Genomic DNA, 18,550 nt, shown 5'->3' with positions numbered 1-18,550 from the left:
CCAGTTTAAAATAACTCGAGGAAACAACTTATTTATCACACTGTAATCATTTTAGTAAAAATGTGTTTGAACCACTCATTGTAAGTTAAGTTGCAACAAGTAGTAACTTTGGGGTAATCAAATCCTGTTCTTTATATCTCCAATCACAAAACACTTAAAACAATTAAAACTTTACGACAAAATATAGGCAGCTGGCCCATCTCAACTAAAAAGACATCAAAATTGACTACTGTGAAATGATCTACTCCTTAAGTATATTAACTACATTTCTGTCACTATTTATATTAATACACAATAACTTAATAGTGATTTCATGAAATTTGTTATCTCCTTTTTAACTCTTTTCTAAGTCGCTGGACCGCATAATCCAAACCATCTTCCCCTAGTAACATTTTCCCATATGAAGCAGCCATGTTTCGCACCTCTGGGTTTCCAACATTAACTAGGGCAGAAGCAAACACTTCAGCTCCCAGTGACCTTGGGTGGCCGACAGACTCACCCACCCCCATCCAGGATACTTTGTCACCCCAATATGACTGGTCAAACATGAATGGGCACACTATCTGCGGAATGCCACACCTCAATGCCATACCAACTGTTCCACTACCACCATGATGAACTACAGTCTGGCATAAGGGAAAGAGCTTGGAATGTGGGACGAACTCCATTAGACAGTGGATGTGACAGTTTTGGAAGTTTTTACATACCATCTCCCAGCTCTTGAGTAGATTAGAATGGGGGGAAAGCTGCAATAGGGCTTTCTTGCCACATTGAACAAGACCTGGAAAATACAGAGATTAAGGGAGTGTTACAATCAATTTCCCATTAAATACCTTTTTTTCAATTATTGGTAACTTTAGAATCAAATCAGAAAATTATCTTAGTGACTAAAAGCATCATGTTTCGGTGTATTGTTGTAGTCATTCTGATAATAAAAACACCTGTTACCTTCATTCAGTACAGCAAGAAGCTCAACGCAGTCAATACTAGAAAAGAATCCCAGCTCTTCCATGGAGCCAAACCCAATGTAAACTGGTTGTTCACCACTGCCTTTAAAACTAGACAAAAAATCTGGCAGGGTACTGTATCCTGATGTGGGATGATACACCTTGATGTCGTTAATAGGCTCATCTGGGGTTTCCAAGAACCAATAACTACACAGGACAACACTACAAACAACAGGAGATCATTATCAGCTGTTTGTTTTGTCAAGGCAGGGCTTGACACTAACAGTAGCCAACTAGCCACAGACTAGCAGAAATTTAGTTTTGGCTAGTAGGTTTTCGATTTCAACTAGCCACTTTGGCTAGTCAACAAAGTGAAATTGGCTGAACTAGTTTCTGTCTTCCTCAAGGAAGACAAACACAAAATTTACACTTTTCTTAGAAACAAGGTCAGAATTTCATTGTGGACATACCAATGTACTGGGCATGTGCTGTTCAGCATGTATGCAAATTTAAGTTTGTCTACCTTTTGCTGGGTGGTACGTAAATGGGGAACTGAACATGGTAATTTTGTTGAAAGAAATATTTGACAAACAAGACAACATTTTCTGAAAGCACACATCAATGCTCTTTTTTGTTACGAAATTTTTTACACATGCCGACACCTACACCAACGAATTGAAGAACACAAAGGATCAGCAATTGGAAACCACCTCAGAGAGCAGCACAATATGGAGTTAGAAGACATTGCACAGTTTTCAAATCTTAAGAAAGTGTCAGACCAAATTTGACTGCCTTATTTTTGAAATGTTTTTTATCAAAGAACTGAAACCAATGCTAAACAAACAGTGCGATTCAATTCCTGCCAAATTATTTGTTAAGAGGAATTCTTGCTGAAATTTTTTTCATGCACAAAATAGTGCGGAACTGTAAAGGGATTACATTTCATTTAGCATAACAATACATGTACATGGGTGATTTGTCATTGTATGCAAACTTACAAACTCACCACTACAGAAATAATTAGAAGAGAAAGATTTATTTCCTTCGGCATTTAAATCAGCCATTTTTAGCAGTTGAATTTTGCCAACGATAGTTTACAGTTATGTATTGCTCAGATAGTTGTTTTCCTTTTGAAACATTTCTACGGCACCTGTTTGTGAAGAAGTCTCGAAAGTTTTAACAGTGACGTCTTGGGGGTCATGATATTTTTCCAAGGAAGTCTCAGAGAAAAACAGAGTCCTTAAAGTCTTTTCGGGAACTGGAACTTTTTTAAAACTAGTTTAAGTACAGTATAATTACCAACATTATGTATTAAAGAGAGTCGCTTGCATTGTGCTTTCAAGTCTTGCTAATAATTCTGCTGTTATTGGACCTACCTGAAATTTTCGCGACACGTTAATTTTGCGTTTTTTTTTAATTAAAGTGACGCAAATAAGTAAGTGTCAGGAACATAACACATTATGTTACTGTTGACATATAGTCCCGCCATTGCGTTTTTGTTACTTTTGACGTTATTGTACCTTTGATAAAGTCAGTTAAAGAAATTTAAAAAACATGTTTAAGTAACATTGCCAACAAAATAAATTTTGGGTTACTCAAAAATGCAAAGTTAAAGTGATTCAAAATACAAAATTTTTGCAAAATTGCCGAATTTAAGTGTCGTGAAATATGTGCACCCCAAAATCGCAAAAATGTCATGTAATAAGGTAGCCAACCACAATGCTTGGCTAGCAAAATTTTTTGGGGGCTAGTAATATTTAAGTTATCACTAGCCACTAGGCTAGTAAGTTGAAAAGTTAGTGTCGAGCCCTGCAAGGACATAATTTTGTTATGGCAGCTGCAGTGCCCTTGTATTGTTTTGGAAGTCCAAAGTAGTAAGCAGGGTATTTTCTTAGTTCTTCAAGGTTTTGGATGCCTGCTCTCCTTTATCACTGTACCATTTTCCCTATGGTTGAACTCACTGCTGAAGAAACACATTTCCATAAATATTGGCCCAGAATGCATAGAAGGCACTACAACTACAATGACATTTGTATGCATTGCATGCCTATAACGATCGGTGAATACTGTTTTGATGCTATTGGAATATATGAAGTCACCTTTCTGGCCAGTACTGTGGTTTCTCAATCACTCGTGGGCTGATCCCATACAGTAAGGTAGTGGGTGGTGGAAGGGGGTCATCAGGCCTCAGCTCGGCATAAGGACACACAGGTAAGCCAATACTGTCACAGAATTCACCAAAATCATCCAAGTACAGTCGCCACATCCAGTGGTCAATGTCACCATAACTCACTTGACCTAGAAGTTGTAAAAATCATCCGCTGTCATTATTTGTAATACAATATTGAAGTGATGCACGTGGAGGGGCATAGAATGACAGAAAGGGAAAGGAGTGAAGAGCAGAGATGGAAGAGATGGGAGGAGGCCCACCAAGAAGTTGTCCATTGGAGTGAGTGGTAAGGAATTGCCAAAGCCTTGTATGCCCTCTTGGTACTGATAGGAAAGATAATGATGATGAGAATGATAAATGTCAGTGATTGTGTGATCAAGGAATAAGGTGTCTGCTAGCAGTGATTCAACCATAAATGAAACTGCATTCGCAATTTCCCCTCTAAATTGTTAGATCAGCATTTTATCATCAGAAAGGTATATCACTACCCACAGGTATCACTGCTGATCATATTTAATGCCATACATTGAGTGCAAGAAATTAATAAAAGAAATACCTTGAGCTGAATTTCGTAGTCTCTGGTACAAATCTGGATAAGCATCAACAAATTTGCCTTCGAATGTTACAGGTGGGGTTCTGACAAATTAATAACAAAATGTTACATTGAATTTTAAACATAAAATCCATGTCCATATACAATGTTCAGACTCTTTCAAACCACGTTTTACCTGGTGACAGCAAATGGGGATGCTGCGACACATGGTACATCAAAATACTTAGCAATGAACCAACCCTCACAAGCAAAGAGGTTAAAAACAATGCCATCTGCCCCTCGGCAAGCTCGTAAGCTTCCATGCATCTCTATAATTCGATCTTGTTGCTGACTCTTAGAGAAACCTCTTCCACTGCATACTTGAAGCTTGAAACAAAAAAAAAATAGTATATCTCAGTACACAGGAACATGCTGCATATAATTTAATATACAACTAGGCAAGATGAATAACTGTAGTGGATAAGACAAATAGCTGTGACAAAGCTATATGGCAATAAATTCTCCTTAACAATGGCTCAAAAAGGTCTGTAAATGGAAGTTTCTTTTTCTTTAACTGTCTCATCCTATGCGCCCAAGCTTGCTTGTTTATCTTAAACCATTTAATCATGCTTTTAGATGTACCTCCATTTTCTCAAGGTTACGAGGTCCATTATCTGTCCCTAGCTCATCCACAGCCATGAAATCAATGTCATACTTTTTAAGGATGCTATCAAATTTCAGTCTGTGGCATGCATGGGTGGCAAGCGTACAGTTATCTGTCGGGCTGTTTTGTCTGAAGGAGATGCAAGATAGTTTAAGTTAGAATTACCTTGTCGTGGTTAAAGCCTGTTCTTTTGAACTGTATTTCACGTCAAAAATGTGCATGGTGCAGAAAATTAAACAATGATGTCTTATGGAGGTACTTTCACTAACACCTTTTTAACCCCTGACCCTGTGTAAGGATACAAACTTCAAAATGATTGACTGATACCCTTTCTGAAGCCCAAACCTTATTCAAGAGAAAAAACAGAATTTGATGTAAATAGATCATATGTTTTTCCTTTATTTCAGCATTTACATACATTTATATTTTTAGTTAAAATACAATTTACTGTATCAGTCAATTTGAAATTTAAACATCCCTCCTAGGGAATCCCTTGGGCATAAGCCCTTTTGTTTTGGGAGTACCCCCCCCCCCCCCCCTCTCCAAGAGTAATGTGTTCAAAATAATATAGGAAAATTCCATACGATTTTATTTTTGAAATATATGTGACAGTTTTAACTCAAGTTATCAATAATTGATCAGTAAATGATTCTCACAAATCAAATTTTACAGATCCGATTTAGACCATCTTATTTTGCAGCATATTTATTACTCTATTTCCAAAATGATTTCACCGTACCGGCGAAAAAGGTATATTAAATTGCACCCGGGGTGTCTCGATATGCGTTGCCGATGTTATTCAAGAACGTGAATTAACCAAAATTGCCTAGGTTCTAATGAAAATTTAGCTTGAACAAATAAACAATATGCACCAAACAGACACGATGCACATCACTATAAGCTTGTGTAAACAGTTCCATTGTTTCAATCGGCGGACGGTCGCGCGCTGGTGAAAAAAACAATGCTCGATTCATAGAATTTCGAAAGATGCTAATCGAAAGGGAAACAGTGCAAAACGTGAAAATGAATATTCATCAAGGGGCATCCCTGAAATACGGCAAAAGTGAAGCTGATCTGCACCAATATTCAATCGTAAACGATTTTCGTTCCGCTTCGATTACATTACTTTTCTTTTGCACATCAAGATAAATGGCCAATTTTCTTTCTAACTCAATATTAAGTTCAAGTACCCATTGAAAAATTCCCAGCATGACACTGGCAACAAGCCATAATACAACGAAGGAAAACAAATCCTGCAAATATCCGTGCAGCATTTATATAAACAAACGCACGGAAATCAAATTAAGATGCATGCATGATAAATCTGATAACAGCCACTCGAGAACTTACTTGAAGCTCACCGCTAGGGCCAGGATAGGAGCCACATCACCTCTAGTTCCTTTGCAAAGGAAAACCACTTTCATTTTTCCTGATGGTCAAAGAAACCACATCAGTTCATTGGATGGGTGAATACAGACGAACACGACGCGGCGTTAAATTTTCATGCAACGAAGCACTCAGTAAGCTAATTTGTATTAATCGATTCCACGCGCTCAGTAACCGAGCTTGAAAAAGAACACGCGCAGACGTCCTGTCACCCACGTTCCACGCAAATGAATAGCCTCTAGGGGCGTAGCAGCCATCTATGTACACACCCGCGTACTTCGAGAAATTAAAAAAAAAATCGAAAAGTGTCTTTTAATTAAAGCGGTTAATTTGACAAAGTTCGTATTACGTTGCTAATATTTCACAATGAAAATTTGGCGAATAACATTTTTTTTATTCAATATTCGAGTACTGAAAGAAGTTTAAAACCCAACGCTAGACTGTTTTACGAGGTGGACGTCCATGAATAGAGGTAAGTAAATCCACCGATCCATGCCATGTGCGCTAGCCTGCGAACGGGCTCCCGGCGAGGACGAAAAAATTTCGGCGAGCGCAAAACAGAAGAATTCGGAGAGCAAAGCGATGGTTCGGGCTCACTGGGAGCCTGTTCGCAGGCTACATGAGCGCTTGACTGTGAGCAGGATTTTCCCCCGCAAGCAGGCTAGTTTTACGCTACCATCAGCCGTCCTAAGATCTGATAGCAAAAGGAAAAAAAAACGAAAAAGATCGAAATCCACCTATCACAACACACCGACTTTGCCTTTTTGTGTCCCTTAAAGTTTTCGTGTGTGTTTTATTTTTTTTTCTGAGTGATTCACAAAATAAATCGACGACATGCTCGATTATACCATACCAGGCCCAGTTTTATCTGGAATGTATAAATGCGGCTTACGTAGTCTGTGTCGACATGTGTTGCTGAAAGTAGTCATTTTAGCGATTCGAAGAGTTTGGAAACCTATCTTTGCAGTACTATGAGTGAGAAGATGTTGTCCTCCCAGGCAATTCTTTCCATGCATAAGCATAATGTTGTGGACATGGACCTTATGTTTTCAGAATTTGCCTGTCTGAAAAGGCGATGTCTAGCTCTTTGTTTGTTACCACTGATTCACTGGAAACACTATAAACGAGTCTCACCTATTATTAAACATACTATCCATTATCCCAAAGGTTGTCATATAAATAGCATAAGGTACCACAATACTCAGGCTACCTCACCTCATCTGGGTAATCAGCTCAGTCAAGTTGAAACTAAGGTGGATGATCCAAGAGCACGTATTTCCTAGAAGTGCTGGCTTCCTTACTGATCAGAATCACTTCTGGAAGCTTTCCATACAGAGGATCTTGAAATCACCCTAAGGAGAGATAAAATGTCAAAGCGGAATGAAAGATTATCGGTAGGATTTTAGCGTCCGAGACTGATTTGGGGGCTTATTTCCAGGAAGAGCTAATTATTGAAATTTTATTTCCATTTATTTTTCCTTGAAAATATAATTTTATGCTTAACCTGCAATCAGAATAATGTTTCCAGACTCTCATATTCTCCCGACAGTAAATTTGAGGGCGGAAAAATTCACCAGAACGCGGTTTCCCTAGTTCTCTCATTCCTTCGCGAACTCGCGCGGGTAACTCGCGAGATCCGTAAAGCTTCCCAGCGTTCTTTGCAAGGACGGTTCCGCCATATTGTGAAAAAGCCGCCAAAGTAGAAGCTCCGGTAAGATACTTCTTCTCTTATTCTTCTTAAGTAAGAATCAGTTATCATTGTGTATATTTTTATACTCAGGTCAAGCATGTTGCTGATTGTTTTATAAAGAGCTGGGAAGAAGTCTGTATTGGCGCGAAGTTCAACTCAGTTGGAGGGAGGTGAGTGCTGAAACAGTCTGCAAACTGAAGCAGGGTGCGGCGGTAGCTCGTAACGGGCAAACCGAGGCACTTGCCTCAGTCATTTTTTCCTTTTTGTTTTTTTATATTCATCATAAACACCTTAAATACCTAGAATTTAACCATGCACATTGCCTCAGTCGTATTTTTTTCGTGGCCATTGCTTCAGTCATAATTTTGGCCACGGCCTTGAAAAGGAGTAGTTACGTTAGATAACAAAAATATGATTATTTAGGGAGTTGGTGAAGTAAAATGTGTTTCATCCCCCTGTTGAGTGGGATCCAATATAATTAAGCATTTTAGCATCAGTTTGTCATGTATATAGACCCGGAGTGCCCAAGCGATGAAAATCGATCATCGGAAGGCAATCGATATAATCAATATAATCGATAATAATTAATCGATTATTATCGATTGCCTCAATTAATCGATGAAAATCGATACTCACAATCCTAGTCCTTGTAATTGCTGTGGATTATATCGATTGTCATCACTTGTCATCGATCTTAATCGGTAACTCTTGAAAGAGGATACCTTCAATTTTCAGACTTGCTCCCGGGACTTGCTGCATATACAGTGTGTGTGTCCGGTCGAATGTGGATGTGATATTGATAGAGTGTGTTGTGAAAGGGTACTATGAGTTGTTAAGACGTTAAATAGTTCATTAACCTTGTGATGCTACTGTTTTACAGAGTTAAAAAATATAAATGACACGGTCAAGAAAGCAATTTAATTAAAGGAAAATGGGCTCCAACAATTAAAAGTTTTCTTTGAATTCCTTTCCTTTTATCGCAAACAAAGCTAATCTCTTGTCCATTACGTTTTTCCCTGAAATTAAAATGAAACAAGAAAAATCGATAATGTTGATGAAAATCGATAAAATCGATGACAATTGATGAAAATCAATGGAAATCGATGAAAATCGATACTCACAATTTTCTTGGTGATCGATTTTCATCGATTTCCGATATTAATCGATTAATTAATATCGATTATATTGATTGATATTGATTATATCAATAATTGGTTTTCATCAATTAGGCATGTGGGGATGTAGAAAAGTGTCAGAAGTGTATGTCATGGTGCTGTCAGGGGTGGGAGGGAAGTTGGTGGTGGTGAGTTAGGGTAGGGTGGACACACTCATCTGTCTTTATCTCAGAAGACCAATAATTCATCTAAGTTTTATATAAGAAAAGTCAATGATGACTTACAATACTGTAATGAGCTAATTGTATTAGACCACATTAATAGTTATGACTGCGTTGTTCCGTTTCTTTTTTGGGGGTCTCACTCTTGAATATGTTTTTATTTGAACACTTGTCATAACGTGCAGTTGCAACACAATGTGTTCTGTGTTTTTCAAGTAGTAGACTTACGAGTTCCAGGGAAATGAGCTTGAATCTTCTGAATAAAAGGGAGTAATGGCGAGTTTAAATAAGAATAGGTCCGCAGTGCGAAATTGTGTGGGATTTCAGTCAAATAAAAGTTGATGCGTTATGGATTACGATAAATCAGAGAAATTGTAGCTTTACAGTGAATACTGTTATACATTTTGTTGTGTTGTAGTGATGAATGTTGAATAAAGATACCATGGAGTCCTGGTTATAAGATCCCAAGCTGCAGATGAAAAAACGGTTACAGGAGAAACATGTTTGGACTTTAGTTTCCTGAAAATTCGCTCCCTTAGGGTTCGGTTACAGGGAACTCTTTACCTTGGTAAATGACCCTTTTACCACGTGAAACTGCATTTAGCGAGTATGACCAATATTTTCGGAGGTAAATTTCCCATGGTTAATACCCATGGATACATAAAAAAGATCACATGCCCTTGACATTTAATGTGGTAAGTTGCATTGGTGTTTTGATGTCCAAGGTGTTACAAGCAAATCATGTTTCTCTGTTTGTCATTAATATGTAACCAAAAGGAAAAATGGTTTTCCTCCATGTGCCATTTTTGTTAACTTGGCAAAATCCTGTGTAACTGTTGTTTCACAGCTTTATTTCATTGGCTACATTTGTCCTGGGATTTGTTGATTAGTTCCAGTGGAGACAAATAGTTCAGTTAGCCTTAGCTCTTACACAGATGCTCCCCCCCACCTCCACCCCCTCATGAAAAGTTCATTCTGTATCCAGTCAAAATTGTTCGGAAAAATAATCTAATGCCATAAGAGTAAGCCTGAACCAAGGAATAGCAATAGAAATGTTGTCTACTTTTATTCATCAGCGGAAATATTAGAATCGGTCGCTGTCTGCACAGAGTTTGTTTACGATAACACAGCTCCGATTGCAAATGTCAGCTAATATTCATGCTTCCAGACAAGCTGAGAAAACTGTATGTAAATTATACTTTTAGAAATTAGCTTTTGTGCTTAAACATGACCAGTAAATGTGAAAATGTTTAGTGTGAAGTTTGAAGGCAAATGTAAATATTTATTCCTTTTAAACTTGTGAGTCTACGGAAACTGCACCATCACCAAACGTATCAAGAAATCATGGTTTATCAGTTGAGAGGACCTCAACTTGCTAACCATAAATACACAGGAAAATACTGGGCTTTGTCATTATGTTATATCTGTCTGTAAAGCTTTGGTTGTTGATAAAAATGTGCTGATTTTAGATTAGATGAGAGTTGCAGACTGCACGACATGACATGCACAATGTTCACTAGAATTCATTTTCCACAGAAATTGTCGGGATTTTCAGCTGATTGAAGGAATTTCAATGTGATATAGTTTAAATATGTAATTGCAGAAAGTTCTGTCCGAGAACTGGAACTTTGTATGATTGTTGTATGATTGATTGATTGTTCCTTATTCGTCCAAGAATTCTGTGCATAACAGAAAGCGAATGTTTACCCACCTTATAATAAATGGCACGTCAAAAATAAATACCGCAGCGAGTGTCTGAAAAAACACTAAGACCTAAGGCCTAAGACTCCCTCTGAATCTCAAAAACAAGTCAAAATTCGCCAAAAAACAACACCCGGTAAGAGTAATCACACTAATGGCCGCTGCATAAAAACACTCAACCTTTTGCCAGTGGAACCCAGTCTACATGTACCCGCATTAAGAAACCATGTGACAAATGCTCTGCTCTCGTGGACAAGTAAATAAATTTAACAAATTGACATCAGTTTTTCATGCAGTTGCCCTGTTGTTCATCATGAATTTCGTCATAACATAACATATCCACAGCTACTTTGACAATGTTATGATGAAATTCATTGTCAATAACAGGACAGACCCATGAAAAATTGACGTCAATTTGTTTTTTTACGATTAACAACTTGTCAAATTGTCTGCTCCCACTCGTTGACGCATCGCATAAATTGTAAATATCATGTGTCTGTCCGCTTATTGACAATGAAAATTAGCCAATGAGCATGCAAGAATTTTCGAAGTTATTATAAAAAAATAAATATCGCTGACATTGGCAAAGTGTGGGAAATCCCACACAAAAACGAGGATTGCCAAACAAGGATGTGCAGTGTTGTTTCTACGACCATATCACTCACAAATTGGAGCTAGTTTACACAGTCACATAATTTGGAGTTACAACCCTGGGGCAGCAAATTTCATAGAAGTGCTAATTATTCACCACTGATGACTGCAAAAAACAGTGTCTGGTATTGTTTTTTCAAAACCTCAGAAAAATCACTCTCATTGAAATCATGACCTTATCATTCTCCAGTTAGAGCTAGTTTACATGGATTGAGGAATTTCGAGATTGAACTCATGAGAGGACAAAATTTAGCATTGAAAGTTTTGTTTTTCAACTGTCACAAACTACAAGATGGTTACCAGTGCCCACCTTGCAGTTAGTTATTTAGCAAATTATCTCTGTTGTCACCAGCTCAGGGCTATCGGACACAACTTTCTTTGCACAGAAATAATTCATTAACTTTAAGTCTGCCATGCTAGCAAGAAATCATATTTTATAATCTTTCTTTCTTTCTTTTTAACAGGTGGAGACACATTAGGACAAGACAAGAACAGGATTTACATTAGTTAGCCTATTCTAGATTTATGATTTTATTGCAATCGAAGACCCAGGTAAACACTTGTGTTCTTGTGCATTGATCAAATCAAAACTAAACCTGGCTGATTCCCATTCTGGACGTTGGACCACCCCTGGGATTACTCCTGATGGTTAACCTCCTTCTCCCCCTAGATATTGGGATTAAAATCACTAAATTCTAGGACAAGAAATAATTAAAATTGACCATTATTCAAGTTGAATGGGAAAAGAAAAATTGAATGTGGAAAAGATTCCCTTTCTTGACTACGTATTAAGCCTCAGGAGCAATGTATTGCAATGACGGTTCATATAAGACCAACTCATATGCTGACTGGCCATAGGACTAACCACCCTACACCCATGGCTTACATTCAGAGGGGCTTATTGTTGAAAGGTTTTTTTTTTACCTAAAAAAGTTGAGAGGATGGGCTTATTTTACAGTACCCTACAACATGGGCTCTTTTAAGGCATTTTTATTGCACAAATCTAGGTACAGCCCTACAATTTATTATACATACCCAACAAATCTATTACTGCATTATGACATTGACTGACAAATAGGACAGGGATACAGAAATGTAAGTCTTGCATCATACTGCACAAGATCATTACAAATGTTTCAGCTGCTGGGCAAGAGAGACTGGCAGAATTATGAAGGTCACACTGCCAAAATGCAAATGAATGTGATGTTAACTATGATATTACTGAACACCATCATGTACATTCACAAATTTGACTGGGTTATATTCACAAACTACTTTCAATGACCGACTGTATAAAGCTGGTACACTAACTTAGACCACAACTGACAATAACTGATCAAGAATATAAACTATATACATGCATGTCTTTGAAACAGCTAACAACGTCACAGTGTTACTGTAAACATTTCAGTCAGCAACAACTTTCCTGTTCAGGACAACCCTTGATCAGCAGATCACACTGATACTTCTACCATTTACCTTATGTTACATGTTACAGTACATCAGTTTCAAGTTTCATGAAAAGTATTTTCTGGTCAGTGTAAGGGAAAAGTCAGAGAGATTAATTTTCTCTATGCCTAGCATACTCTCAGAGTTTTCTTTCTGGCACCTCTTTGGACAACTTGCAACAGGACAGAGTTACAGGTTTAACTAACAGTGAATTTTCTGGGTTTAGCCAGGTTAAGAAAGTTTTGAATTGATCTTTGTATTGTATAATGTAAACCAAGTTCTGCTTTAGGTTTTGCAAGACCACAGACATCCTTGCTTACAGTCACAATATAATTGGTCCCTCAAGCAAATTGCTTTTTAACACATTTTGGCAGTGGATAACTCCCTTATTTTTGATAGCAATTTTGTTGCACTTGATGTTATTACTGTATTCCTTCTGTTTAACCTTAAAAGGGGGAGCTTTTTAAATGGAAGTCTAATAAGAGGGGGTAAGGGGTCTTTATAGGCCCCTGATTGTTCTCAACTATCAAAAATAGGAACTTATTTAGATGAGAAAGAAAAGTTTTTTCAGGGGGATGGGGTTGTTAAAACGAGATTTCATATAAATTTGGTTGTACCTAAAAGAAGGGGTTCAATTGAAGATTTGACTGATATTCACTGTTAACACACAAGGGAAATTAAGAAAATTGGATTTTTTAGGATGGACCGGGCTCATGCAAGTTTTATTCGTGAACAGGGTTCAGAGTAACAAGGGCAAATGAATGGGTAGGGCAGTGGGGACTCATATCAATAGAGGTCAAATTGAGGAAATACAGTAATTCTGAATTTTCAAAACACTTTTGAAAGAAAATGATATATCATTTCTAATCATTTTTATAGTTCTTGGAACAAATTTCTCTTCAATTCTCTATGTAACATTTTTAATAGAAAGGACATCAAAAGTAAATTGTATCATTTTATTAACAATTTTAAAACAGCAAACAGTTTACTATGTTTTGTGGTCTCCGGAATTATTATTGAGTGACATGATGAATGAAACCTCTGCAGCTCTGAAAAAAATTGTCTAACATAATTTATTTTCTTTCGTTCTAGCATTCTCATGCCTCTTCAAGGTGTTATCCACTTCCAAGAGATTGATTAAAACTGCTTTAATTTTATTGATTGTGCTGTGCATTGCATTTGACTTGCTTGACTTTGCATGTCTGTGGTACTTGTAGTCGATATACAGTGGGCAATTTGTGCAAATATAACTTCATCATAAAATGCTATTACTTAACACTTATTCCTTCAGCATGAGTAACAAAGAGTTTTCTAATATTTGGCAAACATTGTATCTAGAAAATTCAAAATTGTGCATTTTGCTTCTGCTCATAGGGTTGAGTTTTGATGTAGTGCCCAATTTGGAAGTATTGGTATTAATGCAAAATGTTGGGACAGGTGCATGAAAGAGAGATTTAGTTTTCCTTTCTAAATTCTCATCACTTTGGCAAATTGCAAGTTTATTAACCCCTTCACTGGCAGCCCCCATGTTACCCCCTGTGCCAGACACATCTTCAGACTCCGCACTTCCATCTTCACTTGCCAAATCATACGATTCAACATCGTTTTTATTGCTATCAAAATCTTCTTAGTCACCAGAATGATTACAAATCCTTTCTAGAGTTTCCTGGGCATTATACCTTTGCTCCCTCACCAACAGATTTTCCAATATTCCCAAACTCGTCTCACATCTCCTCAGCACATGACAGAAACAAGATGGCAGAAAGTTACAGGGAAAACCAAGAACATTCTTCTGGGAGACTGGTAACTTATAGTTACCAATCTCCCAAGTAACAAAGATCCCATAGGCCAAAGGGTTTTGTATTTGTTGTGCCAATGATTTGACAAAAGCCTTCAAAATCTTGACGTACTCAGTATGTCAAGAAGGCATGTGAAGTGTAAGACGCATGATGCACTCAGTATGTCATACATTATGTCATACAGGCAGTGAAGGGGTTGGTGAAAATTGAATTATTGACAAATGCAGAAATTAAGAGTGGTTTCAATTTGCTATTCAACAGTTCTCTAGGTGGAGCCCATTTATTGAATTCTCATTACTTTCACGATGCATTATTAAATTGAATTACCAGTATTGAAGAATGTAGCAAATAACGTTAACAATTCCACTTACCATTTCCTATTCTGCTGTGATAAGTCAAATGTCCACTACTTGTAAGTTTGATTCTTTTAAATTCTCACTATTTTTTCTCACTTTTTGCTGAAGGGATAAGTGTACAGTGAATGTGATTAGTAAAAAATTGGTCACTTTATTAAATTCTCTTTGGAAGGTTATGGGCCACTGTACAGTTAGTAATACAAACTACAAAATAACCACTGAGGAGCAATGCCTGTTATGAAACACTCTCACAAAATTAAGATACATTATTTAAAGGTGCAGCTGTTGCTAAACTTGAATTCAATTTGATTCACATTTGAAGACTTTTTGGAAGTGCAATTAAATTCTTTAAATTTACAGCCAATTTTACCAGCAAATTTTTGAAGTTATTCTTGAGTTGGTCCTCATAATGGCTTGTTTAGTTGGTCAGTTTGAGAGTTGTCTTGGGTTACAAAAGTAGTTACAAAGCACGGAAGCATGGAAATCCTTGAAGGAGGGTTTACAAGTGCATAGAGTTTTTGCCATCAATCTCAAAATTTCATCAGTTTTAGCAACAAAACTGCACATTTTATGAAATTCTCCATTTGATGCCCCTCATTTGGGGCATGCAACAGCAATGACAAAGTTATTTTAAAACTCAACTTCTTGAGTAACAAAAACACACGTTGTAACTTGCAAATGCCACAGAGGAATAGTGAGAGTTTTGAAGTAGACATTGATTATTTCAGTGCTGGTTTTCTTAAAAAGCAGAACTTGGTTTGAGTCCTGTTATGCACTGTAATCTATTATGCAACTGGTCTCACAATATTCCCAAAGGCAGTGTGACAAGAACGTTGTATGAGACATTGCGTTGTGTAACATAACATGCGACAGACAATATTCTTATGAAACAGTTTGCGTCAACAGTTGCAGAGGGTCAAAAAAAAGGGTCAGAGAACTCATTTCTACCTTGTGCTGCATTTGAAGCAACTTGTTTTGTAACGATTTTGACCAATATGTGCTGTGGTACACGGCTTAATGTTTCATATAACTTGTCACGCCTTTTTTGATAAGATTGCGTGACTAGCTGCGTGACAGATTACACTGTATATCAGGACTTAGTCATGGACACAAGTGTTTACCTGGTTTATTATGGTGGATTGCTGGTAAAAATGACAACACAAAAATGTCTCTGTCTCCTTTATTTGCCTTTTATTGTGTTAAAAAAAAATAAAAAAATCTAGCCGATCTTGCCCCCGCTTGTTGGGTTGTTTCCACTCTGCTCTGAATTGAAGTGTTTCTTCTGTTCCTCATTAATATGCCAACTTTAAAATCCTGGTTTGTTTATCTGCTCCGCCATCTTTAATGACGACATTTGACCACTTAAATGGTATGGCCGTTTGCTTCCAAGTGGAGATGGCATAATGAGGGAGGTGAGAGTTTGCTCCCCATGCCTCCACGGTTTCACTCAACTTACGTCATAATACCACATCATTTGAATTGGAATTTTATTAGCTTTCAGAGCTGTAAGTAATGCACGAAAAGATTAATGCCAAAATAATAAAATTTAAGATGGATGTTTCAATAAATGTATCACGAAATTTCCGTCGGAAGAACAGGAAAACGGAAGTGCTAAATTACAAGTTATGTTCAGTACATTTCTATGGATGCCAAGAAAAGAATTGAACACAAAGCCACTAATCGGACTTGCCGACCAAACCTCCTGCGGACTGTCATCCCACAAACTTCACCAAAAGAACACAAGTAATCTGATATTCTTCCGTCAAAGCTGATGCAAGTTTAGGAATTTTCTATCGTTTAAGTTTAAGTAAGAATTGCGTGAAGCTAATTTTTGAATCAGTGAAGTTTTATATTTATTGGATTATTTTAAGTGTTCAAGAATCGAAATATCTTTGAAAAGAAATCAAGGTGTAAATGTTTTTCGCGCAATTTTCTGTGGATTATTGAGTGTAACTTATTAAATATTCAAGATTTTGACTCGTCTTAAAATCCAAACACGACGGAATTCAGTAAGTTATTTGTATATTTATTGTTCTTGTTAATTCTTGTTTTGCATAAAATAGAACAACGAAGCATCTTCGGGAACTCGGGGGTAATTTATCGGGGCGCGACGAAGTAAACCGAGCGGTAAAGTCGGAGCCCCAAAGTTGACGAAAGTTGACGCTCTGTTTACTTCGTCTCGTTCCAATTAAGTGTTCAGCAGTGGGTTCCCGAGGATGACAACGACGTCGAAAAAGTATTATAAAAAATAAATGAAAAATAAAATTCCTGGGTTTAGTTTTGTTTTGGAAGTTAAGATGAACACCCAAATGGTCAATGTAATCGACAATTGGCGTACTAATTAAGGTTACCAAATAAAGTTTTCCAGGTTAAGTTTAGGTTTTGGAAGTCAAATGAACAATTGGCCTGAGAAATAAAAAATATTTATATGTATATTTATTTAAAGAATAAACTCACTCGAGTTTAATTTAACGTTTTCGAAAAAAAGACGAACAATTAACTTTTAAAATCAAAATCAAATGATATATTTAGTTACCAAATAAAGTTTCTCGAGATTCGGTCTAAAGTTATAGAAATTAAGATAAACAACTGACCCACTTTTCAAAATTGATTATGCCAAAATCCTTACTAAAGTAGTCTCTTTCACAGGAGTTATTGTGATTGTCACGCAACACTCCTGGGGAGATGCGTTACGTGACAACTCAAGTAACTGCTGCGCAAGCGGCCACCTCCTTCAGATCAACTAACTGCTAAGTTAATGAAAAAGAGATAAATTTGTAAATTAAAATAGGATTATTTTAAGCTCTTACTGTCATAAATTTCGATCAAGATCTTAGAAAAACTGTTTTAAAATCAATTTGGTTTGATATTTCTTTGCTAACTTAATTTTATTTAATACTTAATTTTGGTATAGAAAAGTAAAAGGAAAATTATCTTTTATTTTAAGAAAAAAATCCCTAAACAGATATCAGCTCCTTTAGAAGAATCCCAGATGACTATCAGCTCAATCTAGTGTCGCTTGTGAAATTCCAGTCAAACCAGATCAGTGACCTTCACTGTTCTAGCCTAACCCCAACATCCTGGAAATGTACTACCCATGACCTGCACTAAAGCACTACTGTTTTACGTCCTCAACAACGGAAAATATCCAGATACATTGATTGGAGACAAACATCTTTGAAAGCCAATTGGAATAAAGGTGCGGTATTCTGATGTAGTCAAGTAAAGCCGAAGAGACATGAAAAGCAAACTCTCACCTTCCCTCGTGATGCCTTGTCCAAGTGCCTCCATCAAAAATGAACGGATCAGATAAAATCATCAGGATTTCTCAGTTGGAATATTGCAGAGGAAAGTCAGAAACACCGTCCTCAGAGCAAGAGTTTCCACAACCCTGCAGGGACATCAATCGGCTAGGTTTAAATCTGACCATTTGTTATGTGTGCGGGTGTGTGGGCCATCTCAGTTCCTGAAAATAATCTGAAAGACACTAAGTTCAGTGGAAAATATAAACTACACAACTAGAAATTCAACAAGCTCATTAGCACAGTAAGAACAGGAAAATACCTACCAAACTTACATAGAACAACACTTATGCCCTAGAATAACTTATTCAACCATAGTTCATAAATGCTAACTATTCAAGTTGTAATAATTCATAAACCTACATAACTTTGTCATAAAACAGTATTGAAGAAGTGTAGGATTGCAAAACAATAATTCTTCTGCAATTTTGAATTGTAGTTCAAAACAGCAATACCTATGATTTCCTAAATGAATGCTACCTGTAAAAAAAACCCTCTTTTTTTCCCCTAAGATGCAAAAGGTTTACATAAAGGTAAGCTGGCTAACTTGGCAAGGTTAATTAGATC

At 37.0% G+C, this 18,550-nt stretch overlaps 2 protein-coding genes and 1 long non-coding RNA gene across 5 annotated transcripts in view; 1 reads left to right on the top strand and 2 right to left on the bottom strand.

Annotated features, from left to right (window-relative positions):
* The window catches only part of LOC145499466 (5'-nucleotidase domain-containing protein 3-like), a 121,135-nt gene that overhangs the window by 71,703 nt on the left and 30,882 nt on the right, over positions 1-18,550 (bottom strand). The gene's annotated exons all lie outside the window — the stretch shown is intronic.
* Positions 54-17,961, bottom strand: LOC145499479 (uncharacterized). 3 transcript variants are annotated; one of them, XM_081478998.1, is made up of 10 exons: positions 17,939-17,961; positions 17,311-17,431; positions 6,915-7,051; positions 5,664-5,742; positions 4,292-4,442; positions 3,846-4,036; positions 3,674-3,753; positions 3,047-3,245; positions 949-1,169; positions 54-781 (listed from the first exon to the last, which is right to left on the bottom strand). In XM_081478998.1, the coding sequence occupies exons 4-10, from the start codon at positions 5,735-5,737 to the stop codon at positions 324-326; spliced, it is 1,374 nt and encodes a 457-aa protein (XP_081335124.1). In that variant the 5' UTR covers positions 5,738-5,742; positions 6,915-7,051; positions 17,311-17,431; positions 17,939-17,961; the 3' UTR covers positions 54-323. The 3 variants fall into 3 exon arrangements, with proteins under 3 accessions (XP_081335124.1, XP_081335130.1, XP_081335137.1); XM_081479004.1 differs by having other exon boundaries at positions 17,311-17,428; XM_081479011.1 differs by lacking the exons at positions 6,915-7,051; positions 17,311-17,431; positions 17,939-17,961 and having other exon boundaries at positions 5,675-6,836.
* LOC145499554 (uncharacterized) lies at positions 7,194-13,618 on the top strand. The gene is made up of 3 exons (XR_014050954.1): positions 7,194-7,410; positions 7,480-7,559; positions 11,542-13,618. It is a non-coding gene; the product is annotated as an uncharacterized LOC145499554 (long non-coding RNA).

This window comes from Orbicella franksi, chromosome 1, assembly GCF_964199315.1.
Source record: "Orbicella franksi chromosome 1, jaOrbFran1.1, whole genome shotgun sequence".
In the NCBI taxonomy this organism is placed as follows: Eukaryota; Metazoa; Cnidaria; class Anthozoa; order Scleractinia; family Merulinidae; genus Orbicella; species Orbicella franksi.
This window is presented reverse-complemented; position numbering and strand designations above follow the sequence as displayed.

What these genes read in the sequence shown, in the direction of transcription:
- LOC145499479 (XM_081478998.1), bottom strand. Translation starts at nt 5,737, where the DNA reads ATGAAAGTGGTTTTCCTTTGCAAAGGAACTAGAGGTGATGTGGCTCCT. An exon ending in TCCCCATTTGCTGTCACCAG is followed by an intron (nt 3,754 to 3,845) that starts GTAAAACGTGGT and finishes TTAATTTGTCAG; the next exon opens with AACCCCACCTGTAACATTCG. An exon ending in TCTTGCTGTACTGAATGAAG is followed by an intron (nt 782 to 948) that starts GTAACAGGTGTT and finishes TGTATTTTCCAG; the next exon opens with GTCTTGTTCAATGTGGCAAG.